The sequence below is a fragment of the Clupea harengus genome, chromosome 22 (assembly GCF_900700415.2).
Source record: "Clupea harengus chromosome 22, Ch_v2.0.2, whole genome shotgun sequence".
In the NCBI taxonomy this organism is placed as follows: Eukaryota; Metazoa; Chordata; class Actinopteri; order Clupeiformes; family Clupeidae; genus Clupea; species Clupea harengus.
This window is the reverse complement of record NC_045173.1, coordinates 9,964,736-9,992,235: the sequence shown is the minus strand read 5'-3', so window position 1 is coordinate 9,992,235 and position 27,500 is coordinate 9,964,736. Positions and strand designations below refer to the sequence as shown.

At 44.2% G+C, this 27,500-nt stretch overlaps 2 protein-coding genes across 4 annotated transcripts in view; both read right to left on the bottom strand.

The window, feature by feature from the left end:
* The window catches only part of galnt7 (UDP-N-acetyl-alpha-D-galactosamine: polypeptide N-acetylgalactosaminyltransferase 7), a 12,948-nt gene extending 8,089 nt beyond the window's left edge, over nucleotides 1–4,859 (bottom strand). Inside the window, exons 1-2 of one of the 2 annotated variants that reach the window (XM_012837009.3) lie at nucleotides 4,314–4,859; nucleotides 2,612–3,042 (exon numbers count right to left, since the gene is read on the bottom strand). In XM_012837009.3, the coding sequence (XP_012692463.1) occupies nucleotides 2,612–3,042; nucleotides 4,314–4,436 (554 nt within the window). In that variant the 5' untranslated portion in view covers nucleotides 4,437–4,859. The remainder of the gene's footprint in view (nucleotides 1–2,611; nucleotides 3,043–4,313) is intronic. The other variant, XM_012837008.3, reaches the window with a different exon arrangement.
* Nucleotides 4,860–10,884: 6,025 nt separating this feature from the next.
* The window catches only part of galntl6 (polypeptide N-acetylgalactosaminyltransferase like 6), a 154,568-nt gene continuing 137,952 nt past the window's right edge, over nucleotides 10,885–27,500 (bottom strand). Inside the window, exons 8-13 of one of the 2 annotated variants that reach the window (XM_031559204.2) lie at nucleotides 22,146–22,263; nucleotides 19,525–19,644; nucleotides 18,761–18,982; nucleotides 14,318–14,434; nucleotides 13,609–13,758; nucleotides 10,885–11,854 (exon numbers count right to left, since the gene is read on the bottom strand). In XM_031559204.2, the coding sequence (XP_031415064.1) occupies nucleotides 11,687–11,854; nucleotides 13,609–13,758; nucleotides 14,318–14,434; nucleotides 18,761–18,982; nucleotides 19,525–19,644; nucleotides 22,146–22,263 (895 nt within the window). In that variant the 3' untranslated portion in view covers nucleotides 10,885–11,686. The remainder of the gene's footprint in view (nucleotides 11,855–13,608; nucleotides 13,759–14,317; nucleotides 14,435–18,760; nucleotides 18,983–19,524; nucleotides 19,645–22,145; nucleotides 22,264–27,500) is intronic. The other variant, XM_031559205.2, reaches the window with a different exon arrangement.

Here is a 27,500-nt window from a genome sequence, read left to right as displayed (position 1 = left end):
CATTCTTTTACCGGAGTGAATGTGTCCACAGAAGCCACATAGATGCTACAAAAAAAAAACAACACTCACTAATTAGCAACAATCACATGCGGGAAGTCAGCACAGGCTTGTGCTTCTAAAAGGACTGCCCTTTATCTAGGCTTATCTGTATATTGATACCTAGACAGCCACAGAGGCTCCTGCTTTTGTCTGTGCAAGACAAGGAAGGAACTCAACTAGGCCTAATGCTTACTGAATTACTGTAGCCATAATACAGCCTTAACTGTGGACCTCAGGCTGAGTAAATTAACCCTAATATGCAGATTATTGACCATGAGGAACTTTCTCTGAACCACTTGGTAGGAAGCAAAAGACTTGAAATGTTATAGTGAACTGGAAGTGTGAGGACAGATCAAATGCAAATGTTACGGCACTCCAAATGAACCTTATATCAGGACAATTGAAAAATTAAACAAACATAGCACCGCTCAAAATGTCTCAATGGACACGTTGCTCCATCTACTGGGAAAAAAAGGTACTACAAAAAGACTCAATCAACCAAAGGGGGGAAGTGACAACAGTTCTGTGGACATGTGCATAGAACAGCCCTCATCAAAGAAAGCTGGCTTCTAAGGAGTATATTCCTCCATTTGCTGAACACTCCAGAACCCATTACTGACCATGTTGTTCAGCCTGAAATCAAGGCAAAGAAGCGCCGTTGCAATGAAAAATCAAGAGCCAAGTACAGAACCAAGTCTGTCAGAGGAATTGGGGAATTACTTGTCCAGTGACAACGAGAACCCCATTCTGTTCTGACTATCCTCAATGCTGACATGTCCTGTGAACAGCGATGCGCTGAAGGCATGTGTTGCTCTTTTACTGAACGGCTGTATTTTTATCCGTGTGTGAGTGTGTGTTTACTACCTGCCACGTAAATGCCCATTGTGTCACGCACACATTTGCACACAGCCCGAAACAACAGGGGAACCTTCAACAGAGCTGCCCTTTGTTTGCTATCTGGCAAATGGCCAGATCCAGTCCAGAACTCTCCAGCAAAGGCTATTTGTATTTCCCTGCGGAGTCTGTTGCTTTTGGTGTGGCTCTGTGTGAATATGTGTGTGTGTGTGTGAGATCACCAACCGCTTCATAGACTAATCAGAAGGCCCACGGAGGCCAAACCTTAATAAGATGCTTGGAGGAGACTGATCTGCTCCTCTGCTTGCTGCCTCTCCATCCCCAATCCCACATCCATACCACCAGCAACCTCTCCTGGCAACATCAGAACCCTTTTTCATTTTGCGGTTGCTATGACAGCAGCAAGGAAGAAAGTCATGGTTCCAGGACGGTTAATCCCATATCTGTTGTGCTCACTAAGTGAATGCACAGACAGTATAGTTCACTTTTAAGCAGATCTTGCCGCTCATCTACTTTTGCCTTCTTTTAAAAGTATTTCTTCACCAAAAGTGCGGGTAGATTTGAAAGTAATCTCATTCAACCAAAATAATCCAGCTGTTTTAACAAAGCAAGAGAGAGCTCAATAGAGAGAGAGCGCAAGAAAGGAAGCATGTGTGGCATGACCCAGAAATAATTCTATGGTAAATAAATGTGTGTGATAACCCTGAATGAGAGTGGGTGTGACTGTGGGATAGCTCTGCCTTGCCTAGTTGCGTTACAAAGACGAGGGTGTTATTATTAGTAGATACCGCAGCTCTGCTGATCACTTAGTAGTGACGTGGATAGACAGCAGCATTTTAGCTCAGGGATTTATGTAACTGCAGCTACAGCATTGCCACGGTTTTCTGGGGCAGGATTATTAGGAAGGAAACAGACTGAATGAAATTCACACGGAAAGTCCTCTTAATCCCAGCACTGGCTGACTGCTCAGATGGAGTGTGTATGTGTGTAAATGGGTATACAGGCGGAGGGAAGTCTACAGTAACTTGAGCTAAAAGTGTATTACAACATAGCCCAAACCAGTCCAGTGGAAATTAGTGCACAGTATCTCTACGACTCTATTTACACACAACATGAGATCCGTCTGTGGATATCAGTATCTACATAGTGAATGACCTGATCTCACTTGTGCTTTGTGGCTTCCACTGTGATCAGATATCCGTGTATCGTGCTTGAACGTGCAACAGGTATATACACAAACAATGCATGGTTGCAAACACTGTGCAGATTGTCTTCACACATACAAGAAATCCATGTGAATCAGACTGCTTTTGGACAGGATCTGATTGATCTGGTCCCATAGTGATCATAATTTGAGAACCTTGCTTTTACATGCACTTTCCCAATCCAGAAATATCACTCCTGCATTTACTGCATGACAGGCCGACTTTCAGGGCTGGCCCTCTGTCAGTCAAACCAGAAACCTGTTCTATCAGTACCTCGCCCAGGCCTCACCTAGTTAGAGCCATCTTTCTATTGAACTTCATTCCATACATGCCTGAAAAATTAAACTGAAACATCAAATTGAAAGGAGGGCCGCAGAGATTCCCCCACAATTCAAGCTCATTAAACTACAAGCTCAAACAGATCACTGGCTCACTGTACAAACAGATCATCTGCATACACTGGGTGCATTTGTTTTCAGCATCTAAATAACCCAGAACCATAACCCACTTACTCTTCGTGCCGCAAGTCATTGATGGTCCTGTCCAGCGAGATCATGTCACTGGCGACCATATTGAAACCAAACTCTTTGACGCTGGCCTGTATGGCTGACTTGTACTCTGCTCCCAGCACAAACGGCTTGGCCCCCTCCCCAGGTCCACCCTGTATCCCCTCGGGCTCTGGCTCTTTGGGCTCCAAGTTGCCCAGGGCGCCCCGCTTGAGCACAGGGTTCGAGTAGGCATGGGTGTGGGGATGGAAGGTGACATATTGTTTCTGGATGACATTCTGCTGGTTAGGTGCCTCAGCTCGTGGCTTGTCCCCACCATTCTTCTGCCGGATGGAGTCCAAGTCAACCTCCACACCCTCCACATGTGGCCAGGGCACCACTGGCTTGAATTGGTTTCCCACAGCCTCGTTTTTTTGGGGCACAGCCTCCCTGGATTCCTGTGGTTCAGATGTGTGGGTGAGAACTCACAGATGGCAAAAACTTCAACAACTGTACTTTTTCAACAATACAAAATCCTTACACAATATTGATGGTCTCTTTGCAAAGAGATGTAGGCTAACGTCTAGGTTTATGGACTTACCTTAAGAGTCAACAAATCTTACTTGTTTATCGGTTGGTTCTAAAATCTTCACAGCATACTTGTGTCACTTATTACCAATGGGTATTTTGCGTTTACAACCATTATCTACACGTACACAGACTCGACCTGGCATATATATAAGCGCTGTTAAACCTTAAGGGCTTTATTTACCCATGGAATATGCCATTTCTCTTTAGTGATACCAAAGCACGAATGTTTCGCGGTTATTCTCTATATTAAAGGAAATAATGCACTAATTGGCTAACAGGTTAGCTAGTAAGTTTAATATAACGTGATGCCACGTGTCTCACTTCTGTCTCAAACTCAATGAGGCCACCTATATCAATTTAAAAGAAATGTCAGCACCGGCATAGTTATTAGATTATACCCATTTGCCAGTATAGCTAACCAAGCTAACTAACTAACTACATATTCGTATGTATTATATACATGTATTACATCTGTATTACAGTTTACCTAACGTTAGCCAACTTCAGTTATATTATTGTGGCTTGGCAATATTTAACCCATCGCTAGCTTGCTAACGTTAGTAATACTAACTGGGGGGGTTTCTTGGTCGCAAGTTACTTGTATTAGTTAACCTGTCAATTTTCACTTTTATCCCACAAAAATGATAGCAACATTACCAAACATAAATAATCGGCTCCACCAAAGCGTTAATAGCTTTCTGGACATCAATTAAGTGACATAGCAGCTAGCGTTAGCATAAACCTTCCGGGTTTGAATGATATTGCTGTCCAAGCAATTGTAAGATAATGACCCAGGCAAAGATTCAAGAACAACTAACGTTAGCAAGCTAGCCTGAATACTTATTTCAGACGCAAAATGTCACCATTACTGTTGCCACGTTTCTACTTAGACTCAAGCATGTAAAATCAAAATATGATTTCGCTGGAATTTAGGAAATGCAGTCAACATAATTTTCGTTCTTCATGTCAACATACTAGCCAGCAATCTCCATGACAACGATTTGGCTAACGTGCTAGCTAGCTTGCCATTAGCTAAAATGCTTGCATAAACTGCAAAGCATAATCACATTTAAGTTGCCATCAGCTACCATACGTGAAAAGAAAACCATGATTTATGATGAGCAATATAAATACGTACCACTTTAGCACCAAACGGTTCATCGCTTGTTTTAGGTGAGAGGGAAGACCAGAGTACAACTAAACCTAAAAAGGTGCCAATGACTAATATACTGCGCAGAATAAATCCAATTTTTACCCTCATTTTGCAAATATAGTGGTGATATGACAAGGACCTAGCGGCTAGCAAACCAGCTAGCAATGACTACTTGGTGACTCCCAGCTCGAGCCCCCTATCCTGTTCCTCGCCGAGTTGCAGTAATGCGCCTCTCTAGTTCGAATCCCTCTCGATCAGGCACTGCTGCCTCCTCACTCAGTCATGCCGCTCCTCGAGCAAAACCCTTTTTTTTTTATTTTTTATGACACGCAGGCTGCCGGGCCTTGAACAATGACATCTTATCAGTCAACTCCCTCACACAGGTGAGGCGCAAGCGTGACACCCACACACGCGGATATGCACAGGCACACACGGATACAATCATTTACCCATTCAGTTGCATACAAGACACTGCATCAATATCTCTGTAATTGAAACCATTTTTGTTAATTACTGTTGATCCACTAATGAGGATCATACCGTGGTTGGTTATTCAAAAACATAATTATTCAAGGCCCTATTTGGGAGTGAGATTCTAGTTGACCAGTATTCAATCTGTTGCTTGGGGCAATTGATGAGTTTTTTAATAATGAAAAGACATGATCAGTTTTTAATTTAACGTGTAGGCTACTGTTACGACCCGCAACATAAATTGAGAGAGACCACAGAGTACACAAAAAAGTAGGGGGTTATTACCAATAATACAAAATAGGGGATAAAATAGTAAATGCCAAGTGTGCACCAACATAAAACGCATGGTAAGAATGCAATACCCCTTCTGAGGGCAAACAGCATTGCTTTTATCCACACCTCCTCAGGTGTGGACAAACAAGCTAAATATGCCAATTCACCACCCAAATGCTGTTTCACTGCAACTGCAAAGCCAGTCGGGGTATAGAGGGGCGTAACAGCTACTTATTATGTTGCCATAACCTGGCAGTTCAAAGATACAAGCTGTCATGACCCCTTCTGTCACAGTGAAAGTACCTTTCTCTATTTTCCTTATACCTTATTCCTAACATTCCTAATGACCACATTTCTTCTTCTATTTTTTCTTCTTCCTAATGACCACATTGAATTTTTTTCTTCCTCTCATGGGACTGTACTCTGGAAAGGAGAATATAAAGAGAGTGGGGAGTGGTTGAGGTGATGACAGAGGACACACTTTCATTTAAAATGTAACAACAAAATATGTTAGCTGTCGAGGGCTGTATGAAAGATGGAAAGTTTGGATCCGTTTTCTCAGACGTTTTGTGGATAGCAACATCAAAAACTGCATACAGTCACATAAGCCCTTATTCCTGTAAATTATCTGCCGTGGGGGTTCACATGACGCCATTATTGTTCAGTTCAGTTCAGTCACTGGGGATGAGATCACCTCCATGACTGAACGCATTACAGATTACATTAACTTCTGTGTTGATACCACCATCCCCACCAGGACAGTGCGATGTTTCCAATAATAACTCTTGCATGCATGAGAAACATGGCAAAAGATGTATCTTGGAGCGAATTACTGAGAATTTTCAGCCATTAATATCTACTTATGCATTTCAAAATGTGTCTTCACATTTACAGATCTATGCATGCATTTACAGACTTGTCTACACATGTAGAAATCTCAATACACCCAAATTGCAAATCTCATTACTTAGAGTATACGTTTATAAAACTGATTATGCACACACTGATTCTGAATACACATTTGCAGGTTCCTTTACACATTCACAAATCTTGGTAGACAATTAGCACATTTAGCACATCTCTGTACATCTGATGCACAGATTGAGATACCGTTAAACAACATTCCAAGAGCTAGGATGCCCACAGGCGAAAGCTAGAAAAACAAGATCCAGCAAAACAGGATGTGAAGGATGTGTGGTCAAGCATCACAAGCTTCGGGTTGAAGCCAATGCATTGAACGTGTTCTTCAACAGGTTTGGTACAGCACTCTCAGCTGCCTCCTCCCCTCCCCCTCCCCCGGCCACAGAGTCCCCACAGCCTCCTTGCCACCACGGCTGCTTCCCTCTTATACCTCCTTGGTGATGTGGACTTATATTGCTTTCCAGTTGTATGTGGAAATCGAAATTTCCCAGTTCCAAGTTGGAAGTTTCAACAGGAAATGCCCCCTGAAGTCAACTCGAGTGTGGCGTCATTCCAAGGTCCGACTTCTAAGGTAAATGGAACACACCAACTATGTGACTCACACTGTGTCACCCCTGAACCCCCACCATGGACTTCAACACAGCCTACCTGCTTCAGCGAGCCCACTCTCTCCTGCACAAAGATGGAAGCACTGTGAGCATCGTGTTCTTTGTTTTCCCCAGTGCTTTCAACACAAGCTCCGAAAGATGTAGGTAGACACCTCCACAACACCCTGTATTATTGCCTCCCTGACAAGACAGAGCACAGTTTGTGCGACTCAGTGTGTGTCTGAGCAGGTGGTTAGCAGCACAGGAGCGCTGCAGGGGACTATCCTCTCACCTTTTCTCTTCACGCTGTATACCTCAGACTTTTTTGTTACAAGTTACAAGTCTTTTATTTGTCAGATGCACAAAATGACACAGGGTCAGACTGGGCACTGAAATTCTTATGACAAGGTGCCGCCCAAACCTACCATACCATAACATCACATATTATAACATAACAAACCATGATGTACACTCTGCACAAGTACTATGAACATAATTTATATAAACATATAATAACCTAAATAACCTTACTCAATATACAAGATAAATATACAATACGATGTGCTAAACATATACCAACCTATACATATAATACTAAATATACATATAGCAGCCTATACATATAATACTAACATATATACATATAACATATAATACACATATAATAAACTATGCTAACCTATACTAACCTACATACAACCCAGTGAGGGAGTTACAGGTAGTGCAATTTTCTGATAAGTATTACTGCTAGTGCAAACAGTAGGTAGGAAGTGACAGTATATGTAGTGTAGTGCAAACAGTAATATGAAAGTGACAGTGGCAGTGCTTGTAAGTGGCGAGTGCAAAAGTGGCGGTGGAGTATCAATGTCCATTTAGCAGCCTGATGGCCCTGGGGTAAAAGCTGTTCTCCAGTCTGCTTGTACGAGACCGGATGCTGCGGTACCGCCTTCCAGAAGGCAGCGGGGTAAAAAGTCTGAAGGCTGACGACTCAGAGTCCTGTCATCTGCAAAAATTTCCAGACGACTATGCAGTGGTGTCAGTGGTGGACAGGACACTGAGTACAGGGAACTGGTGGACTGCTTTGTGGCGTGGTGTGGGAACAACCACCTTGTCTTACATGCAGCCAAGATAAAGGAGATGGTTGTGGAATTTAGGAGGACCAGGAATACGTTGCAAACCATTTCCATCCTGGGAGTAGAGGTGGAGGTGGTGGAGGGCTACAGATACCTGGGACTGGGCTGGAAATGTAACACTGAGGCTGTGTACAGGAAGGGACAAAGCTGACTCTACGTCTTGAGTAAGAGTAGTTACTTTAATGTGTGCAGCAAGTGCATATGCATGTGTGCATATCTTCTACCGGTCTATTGTTGTAAGTGCAGTTTTCTTCACAGTCATCTGTTGAGGCAGCGGTATCAAAGACAGTTGCACTAAGAAACTTAACACGCTAATAAAGAAAGCTGGCTCTGTGCTGGGGAATGCTCTGGAGCCCCTAGGGTTGGTTGAAAGCCAGATGTTGACAAACTGCTTAACACATTTGACAACACCCTGAGGCTCCAGGAAGTCATTCCTGCCCACTGCAATAACAATATATGATTACCCTCTGTGCCGGAAGAAGAGACTTATCCTCTGAGTGCTATACATAATGCAAATTCTACATTTAAATTGCACAATTATAGCTATATCTTAAATTCAATTTGTATCCTATTGTTGTATGGAGTACTTTAGTTTGTATATAGAGAGATGTAAAGGCAGTTTTTTTTTATTTTTTTTATTTATGTACATATATATACTGTATATCAACTATCTATTGCCCTATCTCGTCTCCCTGTTGTGTTTGGTAGGTTTAATAATTAGCTGGCTTCATTGCTGTGATCTCAACATTTGTGATTTGACACACTTGTTGATCCAGCCACTGATAACATATTGGATCAATGCTTATCTATGCTCCTAGTCCTATTTGAATCTAATCCAGTTAGAATCCCCAACAACTCTAGGCCACAATTTGTGGCACATATCCTGGAAATGTACTGCACTGATTTACATAGTTTAAAAGCCTATTCACCACTGGTGCACTCTGTTGACATGTAGGGAGTGACCCTGGCAACACCCATGGTTACCATGTTGAATAGTAAAATGTTTGGTGGTGCTGTAGTGTGACAAGTCTGGTCATTTTGGGAGTATTCTTGTGCCAGACTGTTATAGAATAATAACCATTAATGTCAACAGAAAGTATTCAGTGTAGATGCATATGCTGATAATTCATGAACCATAAAATATTGCACCACGTACGAATGCTTGACTTGACATTGTGCTAAACTTGAATGCCCAAAATGTTTTTTTAACTTGGTTGGGAATGGATTATTGAAGTGAAATAGTGAAAGTGAAGTGAAATAGAAATGGATAAAATCTTTAGAAATCATTATGCAAAAACAGTTAATTGCAATAAGTGGTCAAATTCCTCTATTAATTGTCCATTTTTATACACATTCAGCTTTTTAATTGTTACCAGTGAATTCAATGTCTTATCATTTCTTGTTCCATAGAAGTAACACTGTCAAATTCACTGTTTATTAAAGCTTTGTGAACACAGACTACCTTCGCATATCGCAACTGATGTGTACTTGTTATGTGAAACAACCAAGCCTCTTCCATGTCGCACAAGAATCAAAACATAAGTAACAAGATTCCAAATGAAACTGAAGAGACATAACTTTCAGGATGTTTCAGGGCAAGGCCTTCTGAGATTAACAACCTAAAACCTTTAGTAGAGTACATAGCACAGAAGAACAGAAAACAAAAGTGAGTAGAAATCCTCACTTAAGTGTAATGTGACCCCGTATTCCTGTGGTATGAATTAGCAGGACTTTCTCTTGTCAGGTCCTATTTTTGTTGTATAGACTCCCTGCTGCAGGGTCAAACTCAACGAAACGCTTAGGACACTTTTTATTTCAATGAAACATTCATACTCCATTGCACTCACTAGCCCAGCATTTGGATCCAAGACAAGATTCTCCCAGTTAGAAACAGCAGGGATGAGGGCCCCATCCTCAAATCGAGGGACAGGCATGCAAACTGGGAATGGTGGGGATAAGAAAGCTCAATTGGACTAATTAACAAATGCCACGATCGCAGCATAGCTAGAAATGATGCTACCCCTGAATAATATCAAGCTTTATTTACTAAACCTCAAAATCTATAATGTCTGGCATGGTCGTGGGCCTCTGCCCCAAGGCGGGGCCTCCTGAATTTCTCAGGGTTTACCCTTTCTTGATTGGGTGAGGAAATGACCGAAAAGGGCAGTGAGGGAAAATAGAATGGTGACCCAAACCTGTAATTTAGAGACAAATCAATTTAACTAGTCACCGAACCTCTGAGCCCTCCCTGCAGTCCGGAATTCTACTCCAGGGCACTTTTTGTCCAATTCAGCTAATTGCTCCCCACTGTCCTCTAGCTGTCCGTTCTATGTGTGTGCCCTCAAAATAACTCCAGCCAATCAACACGTTGCGTCGGGAGCACGGAAGGGAGGGGTTTGATTTGATTGGGTGTTGTGCTCAAATATTAGCAAACTTCTGCCCGGAGTTGAGGATTCTTTTAGCTCCTGCTTTAAAGTCACAGCTACCATTTCACCACTTCCACTCAAGGACCTGATGTGTACCATGTAAACACAGTACCTACACAAACACAAAGAACCACATGTTGACATAAAATATTATGGAGGGCAGTGAGCATGAAAGAGCAGGAACATGGGTTCCTGTTCTTTCTCCGATATGCGTAACACTGCACAAAGGGATAGTGTATAGGTTTAGAAACCATGAAACTGGACCTCTTTAGACTAAAACTAGGGCATGTAGCACATCCTACTATACTACAGTTAATATATTCCCCCTGTTCACTCCAACACTAATACAGTCTATACATCCATGCTGTCATTTGAACATAAGGCTTGAAAAGTAATTTTTCAAATTTCATCAAGCCCTGTTTCTTCATTTCCACTGAATGATCCTTAAGCGATTGTCAAAGCAATAATCTGAATTCTCCCTCATTGGCTTCATGGCTGATGATGCAAGGCGTTCTTAAAGTGTACAGTGTGATTCTGGACAGAGGGGGGAGCCCTTACACCACTCTTACAGACACTATCAAGACTAGAGAGGAGTGCGTTCCGAAAGGGCTTCAAAGATGCCCTCAACCTACCCTTATTATTATATTATGTTGCGGCATCAATTGCATATTTAGATGCAAAATTATGCAATGATGATTATGAAAATTATGCAAAACATACCTTCCCACTTCCATCCACACAGACAAACACTTTTGTTTTGCTTTATTGGAAATAAAGCCTGAACAAAACTGATTCCAGAGCAATGAGACAAAAATCACTTGTCAGCAGTTTGAATCTTACTATTACAGGAACCAGAAATAAAACCCTAATTAAAGTATATACATAATAACTTACACTGATAAAAAAAATGGCCCCCAATAAATAAAAAATAAATATACATTAAAACAAACATGAAAAATAAATAGTGATACAAAACTAAACAATGCATTCCTTTCAGAATCTCTGACCAAATCCAGATTCACTATGCAATCTTCAGGGTGTGGAGGAGCAGTCTTGAGGTCACTGGAACAGAATTCAGATTCTGTTCTGTTCAGATTCATCAAATTCAAATTCCTCCTTATCTGTCATGTAATGAGAAAGGGTTGGATCAGTATGTAATTCCATAACTAAGAAAGACAGAGCCTAATAGAGAGAGGGAGATTTTTGCTGTCCACATTTTCCTTGACCAGCAAGGGCTCTATGTGGTCCTAAATGGGCCTCATCAGCCGAGCGTCTCACACAGCCATTGAAGTCTCTACAGCCCTGGACTCTGTGTGTAGTACTTTTGGTCCACTTTAGTCCATCTCCCAGAGCGTAAGGGCCTCAGATAGATCAGACACACACACACACACGCACATGCATACACACACGCGCGCACACGCACAGTTTATCGTTCAGCTCTGCTGCTAAGACCTATCGCTGAGGATTCTGGGAGGTCTGTGAGACAGCTGCTTGGCTGCTGTGTACATGTTCAGGGGGCAGAAGGCAGGATGGGGCAGTCAGCATTCCTAGGAGCTGGCAGCGCTGTTGAATTTGTCCAAAACGGTGGCGTTAACTCTCTGGAACAGCCACTGCTGCGTCTCCGAGAGTGGGTCACACTTGTTCATGAAAATCCTCTTATCGCTGGGGCTGCAGTCCATGCAACCACTGCTCACCAGGTGGTAGAGAGATTTATCCTACAACCCAGAGAGAGGGGGGGGAGCGGGAGTAAGGAGAAAAAAGGGAAGAATTAGAAGCCATAAAATTAAGAAGTGAAAATAAATGAGAAACACAGTCACTGTGACTCTGTGGAATGAATCCTGTATGCCACTCTTCCTTTTTTTCCCTCCTTTAGTCAGATTAGAGGTGGTGCCGTGGAAGGACACAGTCATGCTTTTTCAGTTACTCTGAGAGAACAAAAAAACTAATATTTCAACATGAAGTGGCGAGGAAACAGGAAAGAACAGAAGATCATCTTCGCATTTGGGAGGTGGGGTAGAGGCAAAGTGAGGCATGTTACAAGCCTTATCAGCAATTTCAAGTCCTCAGGACTACAGACCCAGCTTTGCCTAAGAGTCTACGTGTTGCCTAAGAGTTTGCCTGCACTCCGCCATTCATTAAAACCCACACTGAACTCCTGTAAAACTCCAACAAATAATAGTACTGTGAGTGGTTTAGACCAAACTTGCCCTTTTTGAGTTCCTCAAATTCTACCCTCTGTGAGAAAGAATGTTTGATTTTAATGATCTGCCCTCTGTAAAGCTGCCAGATGAAATTGGAAACAAGTTTTATGTGGAGTGCAACCCAAATTGTTCCTCGTGTCAAACCAAGGTGTTTTGTTGTTTGTTCAGCCCCCTTACCACCCAGCACAGCAATAACAAATTAGGTAATAATTAGCCAAGTATTATTACTTGCATATCTACAAGGTCAATTTCAAAGTTACTCCAACGTGACAAACCGGGGGAGGAAACTTTATGGCCCTGTTACAACTGGACTAGTTTCCATTAATTAATATTCCCTATTGGTGCGTGCTATCCTTACAACTGGATATGCAAAAAAAGGAATAACGTTACAAATTCAGTGGATATCATGCTGCAGCACTGATTAATGTATAATGTTTTCATATGTGAAAGGTAAAACTATATTTGATTAAACCATATTATAACAAAAATACACATTGCTGGCATACTTAATAGCTTTTCTCCATGGTACTGAATTAGGCTCAGTTACCCAGTATTTCTGTGTAAAACAAACTCTCTCTCTGTTAGATATATCCACTAGTAGTTGAGCAAGTTCATGCCAGCATGGATTGCAATTAGAGGAAATAGTTCCTTGAGCTGTCTTCTTCCTCTTGTGCTGTATTTTAAGTATGGTAGTTTACGAGTTTGGATGTACGAGCAATTTTTAGCCCTATATTTAATTTCACAACCTTCCTATGGTCATTGCAGTATATCATTTCCATAGTAATCAAGGTGATGTACTTAATGTTTATTAACGGGGCTTTGAAATAAATATGTATATCCACAAATATGCAGGAGTAAGCAAAATGCTAAATATTGTGTCAATATGAGAGAACATCACAACCGACGCTATACAGATAAGATGCTTCCCAAAAAAAATTATGTTAAATCCAGTTCACCTTCAAAATACATGCTCATGTCACTGAATGTGAATTGTATAACCTACATAGGTTTGCTGGTGTACATCATTAGGAGCTCCTTGTCTTTGATATACCTGGAAACGAGTAACGATATTCTGTATTTGTGTATACAGTCTCTATAGTGTATCATTTCACTCTGTGCAGTGGTCTACCTCTGACCTCTGATGTAGATTACATGTAAAAGAGCCCCTGCCATGGATAGCAGGGTCTACTACCAGTTATTGGTTTGAAAAGAACCTCAGCAGGTTGCTATAAAATGACTGAGCTCTAATGTAGATTGATGGCTGTTACCTTCCGATAGCTCCAGTGCTGGTTGCCCTTCATCCCGTGGCAGTCGTACAGTGTGACGGGGCTGCTCTGGGAGATTGCATCGAAGCAGAACTTCCTGGTGTGGAGGGGGTCACCCGGCCGAATGTCTTCCCTCCAACCAAATGTGAAAATCTAATGGGGCAAAGAGACGCAAAGCTCAGGTCTTATGACTACCACTTCTAGATCTAGTACGACATCAAGTATACAACTTACAGTAATTCATTTCTCAACAGGTAGGTTAACAAGCCACACTAGCCAAGGAGGAAGCAGCGATGGGGCCATATACTTCCTGATGCACTGCATGATCTCAGAGTCCTCAAAATGATAGTGCTTACAGTGGTCCAAAGCATGAATTTCCCTGTAGAGTGCAAGTGGAGCCAAAGACAATAGCCATCAAGCAGCTCGTGGGAGTCTATGAGACTGTAATTTCCTCAGCATGGTAGGCTGTCTCCACAGTGAGGTTGCGGCCCTGCTGTCACTTCAGCCGCTGTGCTGAGTGAGTGTGGCTACTGAGTCACAGCTGAGTGGTGTGTGTGTGTGTATGTGTGTGTGCTTGCGGTCCTTACTGCAATGTGTGTGTGTGTGTGTGTGTGTGTGTGTGTGTGTGTGTGTGCTTGTGGTCCTTACTGCAATGTGTGTGTGTATGTGTGTGTACATGTGCATGCACTCCCTCCCTCCCATGGTGCCGTACCTGCTCGTGCGCCCACGTGCGCTCAGCCCCCTCCTTCGGACAGGCATCCAGACGCAGCTCTGTGCCTGTCGAGCCGTGTTTGGAGTCGATACACAAACCTGACGCCACATTGCGTATCTGCAAGAGACACAGAGACACACATCCCAGTTCTGTTACCGGCTCAGAGCCCTCAGACTTTTGATCTCCAAACACCAAAAGGAGCTCAATGAAGCAAAGGCAAAAAAATGCTCTCCCCAGTCTTTGACGCACCACCCCCCACCCCCAACCTCCACCCCCCACACACACCTGACTCAGCAGATAATCAGCATTTTTAAATAGTGATTCATGATCAACAGTCCTCTTCCCTTGGCACACTCGCTGTGCGTGTAGTTTATTTCGCCGCCTGCTGTGAGCAAACTTTCAAAGCAGTTTCAGAGGCCCGTGCCCACATTTCTGATGCGCTGTCGCATTTGCCTAATTCTCTTTAAAGCATTCCGCCGCGCTCAGCAGAGTCACCGCGCGCCTCCATAATGCATGAGGCTGGGACGGCTGCATGTGAAATGGCCTGAGCGGGACAGCACCAGGTGTCCTGTGCCTCCATGCGTGACTCGCTCCACCACCCACTGCTGACCCACCACTGCTGTGTGTCCCTCCAGCAAGGTGACAGGGACTCATCACCACAGCAACACACCACACCACACTGCACCCACGCAGTGTCCCAAAACCAGTGCCACGTGAATGCCCTGTTTTATTTTCAATCTGCAGCACCCACATCTGCCACCAGGGGGAGGCATGAGCTGTCATTTGCACTTCAGAATGTTGAAGGTGTGTGGTTGATTGATAATGTCTCTTCTTTGCTTTCCATGACTTTTCCAGTGGCTCCTAATCGTATTGCCATGGATATACAGCAGGACAGAAATGGATAGGGGTGGGAATTGTGACGATGGGATACATTGCGTTTTATTTCTTGATTTCTATATTTGCGATTCGATTCTGTGATTCATTGAGATTTATTTCTTACATATATTACGCTTTGTATACTCCGATTCGTATTTTCCCCTGTGACGCAAGAAAGGAACGAAGTCTTGCGCCACCGTTTGGACTTCAGAAGCAAAGTTATCAGAATAGAAGCATGTACAGAAATATAATTAAAATAATAATATTTAATAAATAAATATTGTGATACTTTGGCGCCGCTGTATTGATATCTGATTGTGCTGATATACAATGTGCTGTTGATATCTGATAATACTACACTGTAGTCCCACTTGTAGTGATGAAAACATTACCCTTACAGTTTACGGATGTGGATAAGTGATTTAGAAGGTACTTACAAGATAGAAACATACAATTAGAAAAAAGAAAACATCCTATGTGTATAAGTGCGACAATTTTGAGAGACTGTTTAGGACTGGCATGGCCTTCTGTCTTTCATTGGTTGGATTATGCAGATGTAGACCCTGTCTCTTTTTATAATCACACATATAAGTGTAAGGTACCCTGTGTGGTGAATGTGTAAATCCGAATGTGAAGATAGGCCATGGCTGAATGCACCTGTGAACAGATACTTCACAACGCAACCTTGTTTTTCACACTTATCACAGCATGCTATTTCCATCTTACTTCGTCTCTAACACTGTGAGACAGACAGGTGGTGTTTTTTTCTCCCTTTTTCCTGCTCTCCTCCAGTGTGGAAACAAGCTATTTTAGAATGTGGGAGAGCGGCTCATCCTGATGTGTGACAACTTGGTGGCAGTTCCCTTTATTACAGCTGGTGCTGAAGCAGAATTAACACTGCCCTCTCCACAAAAGCCTCTTTAAGGGACTATTATTGCTTCCAATTTTATTTGTGACAGGCAACAGCGTTCCCTGGTTGTGTTGTGTCACACTTCCAAATGAGGAACCGGCACAGAAAATTGAGGAGCACGAGCAAAACAAATGGAGCTAAAATGGAAGCCAAACATGGGGTCAGGTGCATGCCTCTCCTTCGTAGCCTCTGGTTGTAAACGTTTATTTTGATTCTTTCCAAGAAAAAAAAGAAAAAGGATGGAGCGCATGCAATTTATTTCTGTTCCCATTATGAGACTGCCTCTCTCTGCCTCTCCCTTGTGTCCGCCAATGATTGATATATTCAGGCCGAATGATTTGACCTGTTTTTCCCATGGAAGCAACTATGTCCATTAGAAAAAAGTCAATTGAATGGTGGATGGAGACAATTTACAGCAAGGCCCCTTTTCTGTAAGGTCGTGGCAGCAGGAAATGTGTGCTGAGCTGGTTCTCAAGGTTCTCAAAAAAGACTAACATGAATTTACAATGATAATATTCCAAGTGTAGGAGAACAAAAAACAATGACTGCTAGGTATCACTGTTCTGAAGGGAGAAATCAACACCTTCAAACATACTGCGATGGACAATTAACCTTAACCTTAATCAAGTAACCAGTGCCTACTAACCTTCGACCTTCTGAGATGTGTTCATATCTCCATAACATGTCACCTGAACTGACAACCACTATTCATATCCAGGAAGAGTAAGTGACCAAGACAGCCAATGACTGCATCAATTCTGACTGCATCACTTTGGAGGGACTTGTGCTGCTTGTAGAATCTGTAATATGACTGGAGGGAGGGGGGATAGGGCACCAGGAGAAGGAAGAGGTGTGGGCGAGGCTGGGGTCCCTGAGCAGACACCCGACAAACTATTTACCCAGACTGCCAGTCAGCGAGGCGAGGGGTCAGGCTGAATTTGACCCCTGTCCTCAGAATGGAGATGTGCAGAGGATCTGATCTGCAGCCTACTCCTACCTCCCCTCCCCTCCCATCCCCACCTCTCTCTCTCTCTCTCTCTCTCTCTCTCTCTCTCTCTTTCTCACTCTGAGCCGCAGGGGTGACTCTGAATGCCCAATGAAGCCCTTTTATTGTGCTGTATATCAGCATGGATGACAAGCCCACAGCCTGGAAAGCTTGCAAATGAAACTATCAACCTGACAGTAAAATTACTATCATTTCGCTGCAGGAAAGAGGATATTTACTGTGCATAAATTCCCCCTGAGCAGGTTTGGAAGATCTACAGTCCTCTGTCCCCTCCAGGCATTCACACCCTCCCCCGTTTATACAGAGAGGTGCAGGACAGAGGCAGGTGTGTTCATGGCTAATGGACTTTAGGAATATGACTATTGCATCTATTGGAGATGGGGGCAAATACTTATTGGCATTATCACTTTCTTCACAGTCTGCCAACAGCAGAGAAAGGAATCCAATTAAATGTGATGTGAAATTAATTACATTTTGTCCTGATTGTTTCGAGTCTTTGACACATCTCAGCATGCAAAAAAAAAGGTTGTTTGCCACGCAGGAGAAATTAATTAAGCAATAACGTCTATGAAGCAAATCTATCAGGCCTAATTTAAACTTCCATCAGAGCTTGGAGAGCTAGGGAGATATCCGGAGAGAAAAAGAGTGAGAGAGAGAGAGAGAGAGAGAGAGAGGGAAAAGGGATGAATAACTAATTCTCAACCCCCAACCCATTTACCGTCTCCGACTCAGTGCCTCCCTCTTTCCTATATGACAGGTGAAAAATAATACAACCTAAATGGCTTGTCTTAGGATCATGGTAAATAATACAAATGTATAACACACGGCAGGTTGGTTTATGGATGGGAGGAATCGGTGCCTTTCTGTGTTTGTGTGTGTGTGTGTGTGTGTGTGTGTGTGTGTGTGGTGGTGGGGTGATGGCATCTTGTATATTAAAATAGGGCCCATAAATGGGTGGCCTGCCGCCTGCCTGTTCTAAAATGACAAATGCATTACATTTCAGCCCACGGCGCATCCCATAAATCAGCGCGCATCTCCCCGTAGCCTTGGTGACACCCACCTGTGGCAGCGGTGAAGGGGGCTGTGTGAGGGTGGCGGAGGGTTGAGCCCCCCTGTTTGAGATGCATGACCGAGAACACAACAGTCATGGAGGAGTTATGCCTTCCTCTCCTCTCTAAAATAGAGTGGTTCAAGCGCTAGCTTAGGCTGGGCAGGGGAGGAGAAGAGAGAGGAAAGGGACTAATGTGCCTTGGGGAAAGATGCAGGATTAAAAAGGTGGTTGGTGTGTTTTACAGAATTGGGTTCTATGGTTCTATGGAAATAGAGTCTCTTTCATCAAGGGATAAAGCTCCTCTGCTACAATGTATAAGTAATGAGGAATAAGTGATTGTTTTCAATGTGGGCACTTTCCTCCGGTATTATGCTGAAACAGAGCAAGCACCAATCCAAACAGTGACTTTTGAGAATGTCTTCCAAAAGAATGGAGACAACATAACTTGATAGCTAACTTCAGGATAAATTGTGTCCACCCACCTGGGTGGCCTCTCCCTCCCTCTCTCTCTCTCTCTCTCTCTCTCTCTCTCCCTTGCTGTGTGTGTGTGTGTGTGTGTGTGTGTGTGTGTGTGTGTGTGTGTGTGTGTAGTTGACCCACCTCTCCCCAGGCAGCAGGCAAGGGCTCCACAGGGGGATAGTACTTGGGCAAGTCCCAGGCCACGTTTTTCATGTACCACTTGAAGTCTTTGCACTTGAGGTGCTTGCGAAGCTCTTTCTGCGCGGTGAGGTCCCCAGTGGAGAGGTGTCGGTACTCTGGCCTCCGCTGGTAGATGAACTCTGTGTACTCATCCATCCATGTCTCTGCCACTCGCTTCAAATTCTGAGAGGGAGAAACACAGTGTGAGAAAACAGACCAAAAGAGAAAGAAAGAGAGGGAGGGAGCGAGCGAGAGAGGCTTTGCTACGACTGCTGCTATCTCTAATTCAAGTTGTGTTAGTGCCTCCTACTCCACTTCATCAGTACCAATAGTCCCTGCCTTCCATCATTTTTAGTGAACAGACTTTCTCGAGATACCGGGCAAAAACAGATGGGTGCGCAAAGGCATAGGATCACTCTATGCCTGATGTTCCAGTCTAAATTTAGCGCTGGTTAATCGGCAGCTCCCTAGCCTGGATATGACACTCACTGAAAAAGTGAAGGGCTGTGCTAAGAGTGTGTTAGCATGGCACAGTTGACTTATCCTGACAGGACTTCTACTGTGATTACCTCCACCCAAACACATCATTTTCCTAACTGTACAGGATACTAGTCCCTAAACATGAGACCTCAGTGTGACAGGACGGCACTATGTCTTTTTGTGTCAACTTGGCTGCTACAGTTGCCAGTTGGGTGAAAGGGTGCGTTGATAAAAGGTTGACTTGCCCACACACTCACTCTTGCCAGGCTGGTCCCTGAGGGCACTTTGTAGGGCACGTATTTCCTGTAGATGTGTCCCACTCTGGAGCAGGGCACATCGTACATGCTGCCACCACACATCCACACCTGGGGGTATTAAGAGAGATACAAACACACAGACACACACAGACACAGAGAAAGAGAGAGAGAGACAGAGAGTGTGTGAGAGAGAGAGAGAGAGAGAGAGAGAGAGAGAGAGAATACAAATTAAAATGTTTTCTTAGAAAAAAAAAATGATTACAGAGGCTGGAATGGAAATGTATCCAGGGTGATGTAGACAAAAGGCAATGAAAGAGACTGGGGGCGGACAACACAATTGAGGTTAATGTCTCCCCTTATTGTGCTGGACTGAGCAGACTCAGTGGGAGTGCACGTCTGAGGGTCCACTGGGATGTGGGATTGTGTGAGCTATGTTCAGACAATCAGACACACTCTCTTGTGTGGGGCTTTGAAACACACACACACACACACACACACACACACACACACACACACACACACACACATTCCTCTCCACAGGCTCCAATTTCCTGCTTCTCCTGCCTGTCTGACAGCAGAATTGGACAAAAGCGGGCGTGTGGTGCAGCGTTCACACATCTCTTCTCTTTCTCTTCAAACGGACAGCCCACCGAAGGAGCAAAGCAAAGATGGAAATAAGTAGATTTTAAGGGTGCTTTTGGTCATACTTTTTCAAACACAAGCCTACAACCTCTCATCCCCCTTTTTTCCTTCGAGCTCAAAGACACACAGACACACAGACACACACACTATTTGAAGTGTGTGGTCGTATGATGTTTGTTTGTTTGTTTGGTTGGCAGAAGTGTCTGCAGTCATTGAGATGCTGGTGACATGTGAGAGAAGGTGCGGCGGCGGTCAGGATGGATTTTCGGCACTTCTTTAGGCATGCCGTGGTCTCCCATCTGTCTCCTCCCTCTTCTCCTGCCTTCTCTCTCTCTCTCTCTCTCTCTCTCTCTCTCTTTATCTCTGCTCTCCTCCCCCTACTGTGAGTGTGAGGACTTGCGCACCACGCTCCTGCATATCAAATGGCTCAAGCCCTCTTTCCTACCGCACCTGGGGTCAAGGAGCAAAGTCACTTCACAGGCCTGATCGTTATGTGAATAGACTGTTTTGGAAATTGCCTGATTAAAAAAAAAAAGTATTAAAAAGTATTAAAGTAAGTATTAAAAAAGAAGAGACCTGCGGATCAATTCCAGAAAGCATGAACAAACAGGGAAGTGGGGTCATGTGAGTTATTTTCACATCCACTTCTTTGGTTCTATCTTCAAAGCGCCATGCAGGAAAAGTAGTGCTTTCAGTGTGGATGAATTTGGATTGATGTGATTGATATGTATATTTCCTTTGCTACCCTACCCTACTCTTTATATGACATTGAACATAGCTAGCCTATAGTCAATAACATTGACTATAGTCAATAACACAGATCTATCCTGACTAAAGACATTCAGTGCAGTGTATGAATTCTAAAAAATGTAAATGTTTGACTCTCTACTTCTTACACCTGCAGTGACAGATCATGCTTTCAGGCTGTCACTTTATCTGTCACTTTCAGTGGTAGAATAATTGTGATTTCACCTGTGATTGCTCCCTGTATTATAGTGTCAATCTGAAGTGCACAAAATCACAGGGAAACGAGACACCTTAAGTGGAATAACACAGCCGACTGTCACGGAGGGATGATGAATAAAACCCTGAATAATAAAAAAAAAGAAACCTGCCACAAGACAAATCTGAGAAGAATAACACACACTCCAGCAATTGAGCTTCTGAACAATTCCTGTTGTTACCATGGTTTCCATTCCATGGATTCCAAGGACAGGTGAGAGGAAAAATGATGCCGTTCCTGTAAGTTTGGATGACAGCTGAGGGGAGGCCTAATGAACGCGCCCGAGTGGCAGGTGTCAGGAGCGAAAAAGCACTGAATATCTTTCACGCACGGCATTGGGATCAATCAAATCTTAATCAAAAACGCAAAATCTGAACCAGAAGTGCTGAAAACCTAATTTGTGCCTGAGGCGAAAGGTGTAGCTGCCCTCTCCGGGCCTTATTTTGGGCTGTCGGTCAGCGGGAAGGTGAGGAAGAAGAAAAAGAAGAAGAAAAAAAATTGAAAAGACTAAATCTGGCCAACTCTGGGGAGTCATTCCAGTTTCACAGAGCGCACCAGATGGTGGACAAACAACTCCATAGGGACACGGAGAGAGAGATTTCAGCCTCATGAGAACAAGGGAAGACAAATATTAAGAACAAAATCCTGTGGATTTACATGATTGGAAGAAAGACGGGCAGAGTCACACTGCAGACCTATGGGGGGCAATTGTGAAAACTTAAAAAAAAGTTTAAAACCAATAGAGATAAATAACTGAGTGCCAGACCGGTTTGTTCAGACAGATGCTAATGGAATTACATCTTCTGAATTGTAATCACTCTCAAAAACACTTCAAACTTGAAAGCAGAATTTATTTCACTTCATTCAGTGAGGTCTGCAAAATTATGTGAAAAGAATGCTGGTGGAGTACTCTAAACTGCAGCCTAACTGAAGCAGAGAACAAAAGGGAGATGAGAAAACTTACCTTGAAAGAGATCTCATATTGCTCTCCACCCCAAATCTCCAGGCCAGTATCGTAACCACCCAGCTCCCAGAACCACTGTCTATTCACCGCAAACAGACCTCCAGCCATTACAGGAGACCTGAGAGAGAGAGAGAGAGAGAGAAAGGGAGAGAGAGAGAAAGAAAATAATTTTACTATGTTCGACTTGCCTATAGAGAACTAAAAACAGGGATTCATGAACACCCATACATCGAAAGCCTTCTTGCCATCCTTATAAACATTCAAATTTAGCACAGAGATATTCATAGAATGGACTTAGGGACTTAGACAAAAATAACTACGTTCCTTTGTCAAACAGCCTCTCACTCCCAGGCCCAATTCCAGAGGAGAAATCGGCAAACTCTATCAAACTCTGGGGACGCGCGTGCACAATGGAGCACAATAATCCCAATGAGCAATGCTGGAATTCCCTCCACATGCTTCCCATGCCCATTCTGTTGAGATCTGCCCAAGTCTATGGAGATTGCATAGTACACATTTGCGCAATACAAAAAATAAAAAAAACTTCTACAGCTGCTGCTAATGCGGTCTTAATCTGTTCTTCATGCCTCCTCTCATTCTCCCCAGAGCTCATGCGGCTGTCCAAACCTGTGAGCATTGTTATTTCACAGCCTCTTTCAAGGCTTATGCCGCGGACTGGATTTCTTGAGACCCCACACAGATGTGCTTCGGTGCCTCCACCGCATGGCACGTGGAGCAGAATCCGTATAATCCATCGGGACGCAGTCCTTCACGTTTTAGCCGTTAAATGGAGTGGGCTGGACAGGGTTGGTGGGCTATTTGGAATAATGGTGTGTGCCTTAATAATGGTGTGTAGCCAAGTGATTAACTTAGTGTCAGTGTATAATGTTGGCAGTACTGGGATGGGTTTCTCTAGGCACAGTCTGTTTTACTACATTTAATTATAATCTAATATATTTTCTATAGCCTAATAATTTGTGTTCTATCTAGTGGAAGGTGGCAGCCTTAAACGGTCCATCAGTTACGTGTTATATAGTAATAGCATGTCTACATTAGAAAATTAGTAACAGTAAAACAGGCAGGACTATTGAAAACAACCTGGTTTTGAATTCTGTACCTCTGGTATCCATCCCGTTCATTATATATTTTATGATCAGTACACCATTTGAACTATGTTCAACTCTAATCTCCTTCTAATTTCCTGATGCCACAGAGAAGGTTGTCAAATGGAAGTTCAAACATTTCATTGTTTGCTCTGGATCTGGTTCAACTATTTTATGTTCTTCATGCCTTCGAGGTCATGCTGCACATTCTCCTTTGACCATCACGACAGCATTTAAAACCAAATCCTAGCATAAGCTAATGATCCAAGATACACGATGCAGGCCGATTGAAGTGTATTGATTTTTATTTGCTTGTTTGTGTGGGTGTTTTTTTCTAAGTGATACAGCAGTCACATACTTAACCATGAGTATAAGTAGTCTGGAGGTGAAAGATGTCAGCAAACAAACATTAAATCTCGAATACACATCCATAAACATTCCCGGCATGGATCTGTTGCGCTTAAGTGAGAGACAGAAAGTAAAAAAAAAAAGCAATCCCACCGACACAAAAACCACAGCAAACGAGGAACAGGGATAGCGTAAAAGATAGCCTAGCAGATGGAGTGCAGGGCGCCAAAATCAATTTGCTCTTGTGTAATACCCTGCGGCCTGCTTCCCTTCCAATTTAATAAGGCGCTGAAATATTGCAGTCCACTCAATTAAGGCAACTAATGGAGGAACAAGCACTTCGGTGCCGAGATTACATTCCTCTCTTTCTCCTCTTCCCCCTCTGCTCCTGCCAATAACTGGAGATCCTCTCCCGAGCAGACAATGAAGCTGTCGGGCTCAGGCATGGTCTTGGGGATGGGGAGGCCAAGTGAGATGAAAGCCCCCCCGCGCCATTCTCTGTGGCTTCATTTAGTCCTTACTTAGCAGAGAGGGCAGCCTCTCCTCCTCATCCAGTGGCTCATGGCGGCTCTCTGAGTCATGGGTTTCAATCGGCCGTCGCCCCCGACCGCAGGAGGAGCCGCTCTGAGAAGAGACTGGAACGCACCGCTTCACACCCGCTGGTAACCACTTCAGTGAGTGCCTGTTTCCAAAGAGATCAGGTGGGTTTGAGGAGCTGGTTTGCCTGTGAATTACGCTCTCATAAAACCCTGGTATGTCAAGAGGGTCTGGGTTAACTCAATGAAACCCATCTCAATGCGGCTCTAAGGAGAAAGTCTGGGAACAGGGTCGGCTGAGAAGAACAGCCTAATAAATATAACAAAGGCGAGGAGAGCAGGAGAGTGGTCGCGCTATCGACGGTTTAATTAGAAAGGAATCTGTGGGGAAAGTGCAGGTCGATGGCAGAGTTAAGAGAGGAGGAGAGAAATGGAGGAAAGGAGAGAGTGAGACAGAGAAAAGAGAGAGAAATGGAGAGGGAGATAAAGAGAGAGGATGGCTAGGTGAGGGAAACAGGCTGTCACTCATAAGGAGTGTTCTGAGCCAGTGAAGCATGTGAGCCAAGGTCAGAGCCTTTCCCCCAGGGACAGAGGTGGGAGTGGTGGGGGTGGTGGGGGGTGGGGGAGGTGGGCATGAATGTCTGGGCTGGATGCTTCCGAGCCTGGCTGCGCAAAATGAACGTGCTTTGGTAGCGAAAAAAGTGATTTCATTCAAGACAAAAGCACAGAGAAAATCATAAATATCACTGGATATGATTTTATAGTCATGCTTTGGGCATAAGAGGGGGGGGGGGTTCTCCTGCCCTGGACTTCCCACCCCCTCTGCTCATTTGTATGCTTCCTCCTTGTTCCAGCCAGCACAGTAACAGCAGCCACCAGCCAGTCCATGCGGCTCCAATGCCTCCCCTCTCCCTCCGCACACTGCTGCCACTCTCCCTCAGGGACTTGTGCCTCGAGGAGAGCACCTCTACGTGCCGACAAGCTCCGCTGCTCCACTGCTCCGCTCCTTCGCACCTCCACTCAGGCTAATTGCACAGGAACTTAACTCAAAAGGCTAACTGTCTGAGGATATTTGGTAAACACTGCCGGAATTATTACGGGCCTCGGAGAGAGAGCGGCGGCTCCCGCGGGACCTGAGATGAGTCTTAACGAGTGTCTCCTCGTGTTAAATACGGCAGCGAGTGCAGAGGCAGGGGATGGGTGGGGGGTTATTTACATACAAGAAGTCAGAGCACCAGCTAACATTCATTTAGGGTGTAAATAGTGTGCAATGGTTTATTTACAGAAACACATTAGTTGCTGCTGAGAGAGGGAGAGAGAGAGAGATAAAGAGAGAGAGAGAGAGAGAGAGAGATGGTGTGGCATGAAGGGAAGGGAAAGACTATGGGAAAGGTGCCCACACCAGCTTTAATGTCCTGCCAGTCTTGACTGCCAGAGGGGGTCTATGTGGATCCCAGTCAAACAATCGCTTTGCTTTCTTTGTTTTTTATTTCTCTGTCGGCTCAGGACTGCACCAGCAGCTCTTAATATCAACCCTCTGAAATACACACACACACACACACACACACACACACACACACACACACACACACACACACACACACACACACACACACACACACACACACACACACACACACACACTTTTCTTTACATTAATTTAAAGACCTCAGCGATGGTTGCTAGGAAAGCTCTCTGAATCACCTCTACCACTGTCTCTCATCACGGCCCGATCCGTCAGCATGTTCCTTACGCAGGCCCTGCCAGCACCACCTAAGGCAGGCCCAGATGCCAATCACAATTTGCATTCAAGAGATGAGCCGGCGAAATCCAATTAACTTCCTAACAAATACAACATTTACCCAGCTTAAATGCCTCAGCTGGAACGCGGGGAGGACACATGGGCTGGCGGCTCACTCGTTCCCAATCATTACACCTTCCTAACGCTCCCTTCCCAAACCATTTCCATAAATATAAATCCAGTATTTACTTCGGAGTGCCAGGAATAATATGCAAGGCAGATTTTTTTCTTCCGCACTACAAAAGATGTGCCGCTGGCAGTGCCCAGTCCCGCCAGAGGGAGAGCATTGGAGCAGTCACCGTGTTCTTTATCCCAAGGCGGAACGGTAGTATTAAACAGTTAAATTCACAGCGAACAGGAGGGAGAGAGGGAGAGGGAGGAGGAGAGGAGGGGGAGGGGGACGGGGATTAGAAAGAGATTTGTGGAGGGAATCATTTGCAATGCACATCCATGCAGCCAAGGTCAGACAGAGCCAACAAAGAAGAGCCAGAAGAGGGAAAGAAAGAGAGAGAGAGAGAACAAGATAGAGAGAGAGAGAGAGAGGCAGAGAGGTATCTTGTGAGAGAGAGAGAAGACCGAGAAGAAAAGAATGAAACAGAAAGAGAGAAAAAGTGAGGAAGACCAAAATTGTTCGGTTGTGAAGCCTAGCGCATCTCCCAGTTGTCATTCATCATAGTTCTCCAAAATCCCATTAGCCCAGAAAGAAGCTCATGCATGTGGAGCAAAAAAAGACACAAGGGCATGTGCATGAAAGGGAGGCATATATGAATCATTATTAGAGCACGGCCACTGTACACACACTACACTACAGTGCCTTCATTATTCAGCCACCCTCTCAGCACAACATGTGTGCTGCCAAACGCAGAAGGCAATGTGACCCCATTACACCAGCCACCACTAATGAATGAAGGCCAATAAGTATCATAATGTATGGATGTGGGTTTAAGGTGTAAGCTGCACTGCAATCGACTCAGTGATCACCGGCAGGCAGTGCTGGCCGACCAGGTGGAGGACTGTTCTCTTCCTGGGCAGTAGGGGGCGATGTGGGTCCAGGGATGTGCCGGCGGGAGGCGAGCGGGTTGTCGGCAGTTCAGGTGGTGAGAGCGGGCCGAGGGGGATGATGGTGCCTGGGGGTTGCAATGTTATTTAACCTGGGAGGTAATGCCTGAAGAAAAGGAGCGCAAGCCAGGCGTATCCAGCCTTCGTTTCATTAATGCACCTACACGCTCTCTGACTCCCTCTCTCTCTGTCTCTCTCTAGTCCTCTCTCTCGCTGCATCTGGCTTCTCTCTCTCTCTCTCTCTCTCTCTCTCTCTCCCTCTATTGCTGTCTCCAAGGGAGAGAGGGAGAGCAAAAAAATCGTAGCCTTCTCTCTGGATCAGTCATTCCACAAATGAGCTCTGATCCAGATAGTGGGACCTCTTTCATCTTGTAACAGGCGGTAAGATCTATATTAAGGCATCTTAGCTGAGCGTGCTTCACGCATGAGAATGTGTGAGGTGCTCTGGCAGCCAGACAGACAAGTGCTGCTGCACCATTAAAATAGTACCGATAGAAAAGGGGAAAGA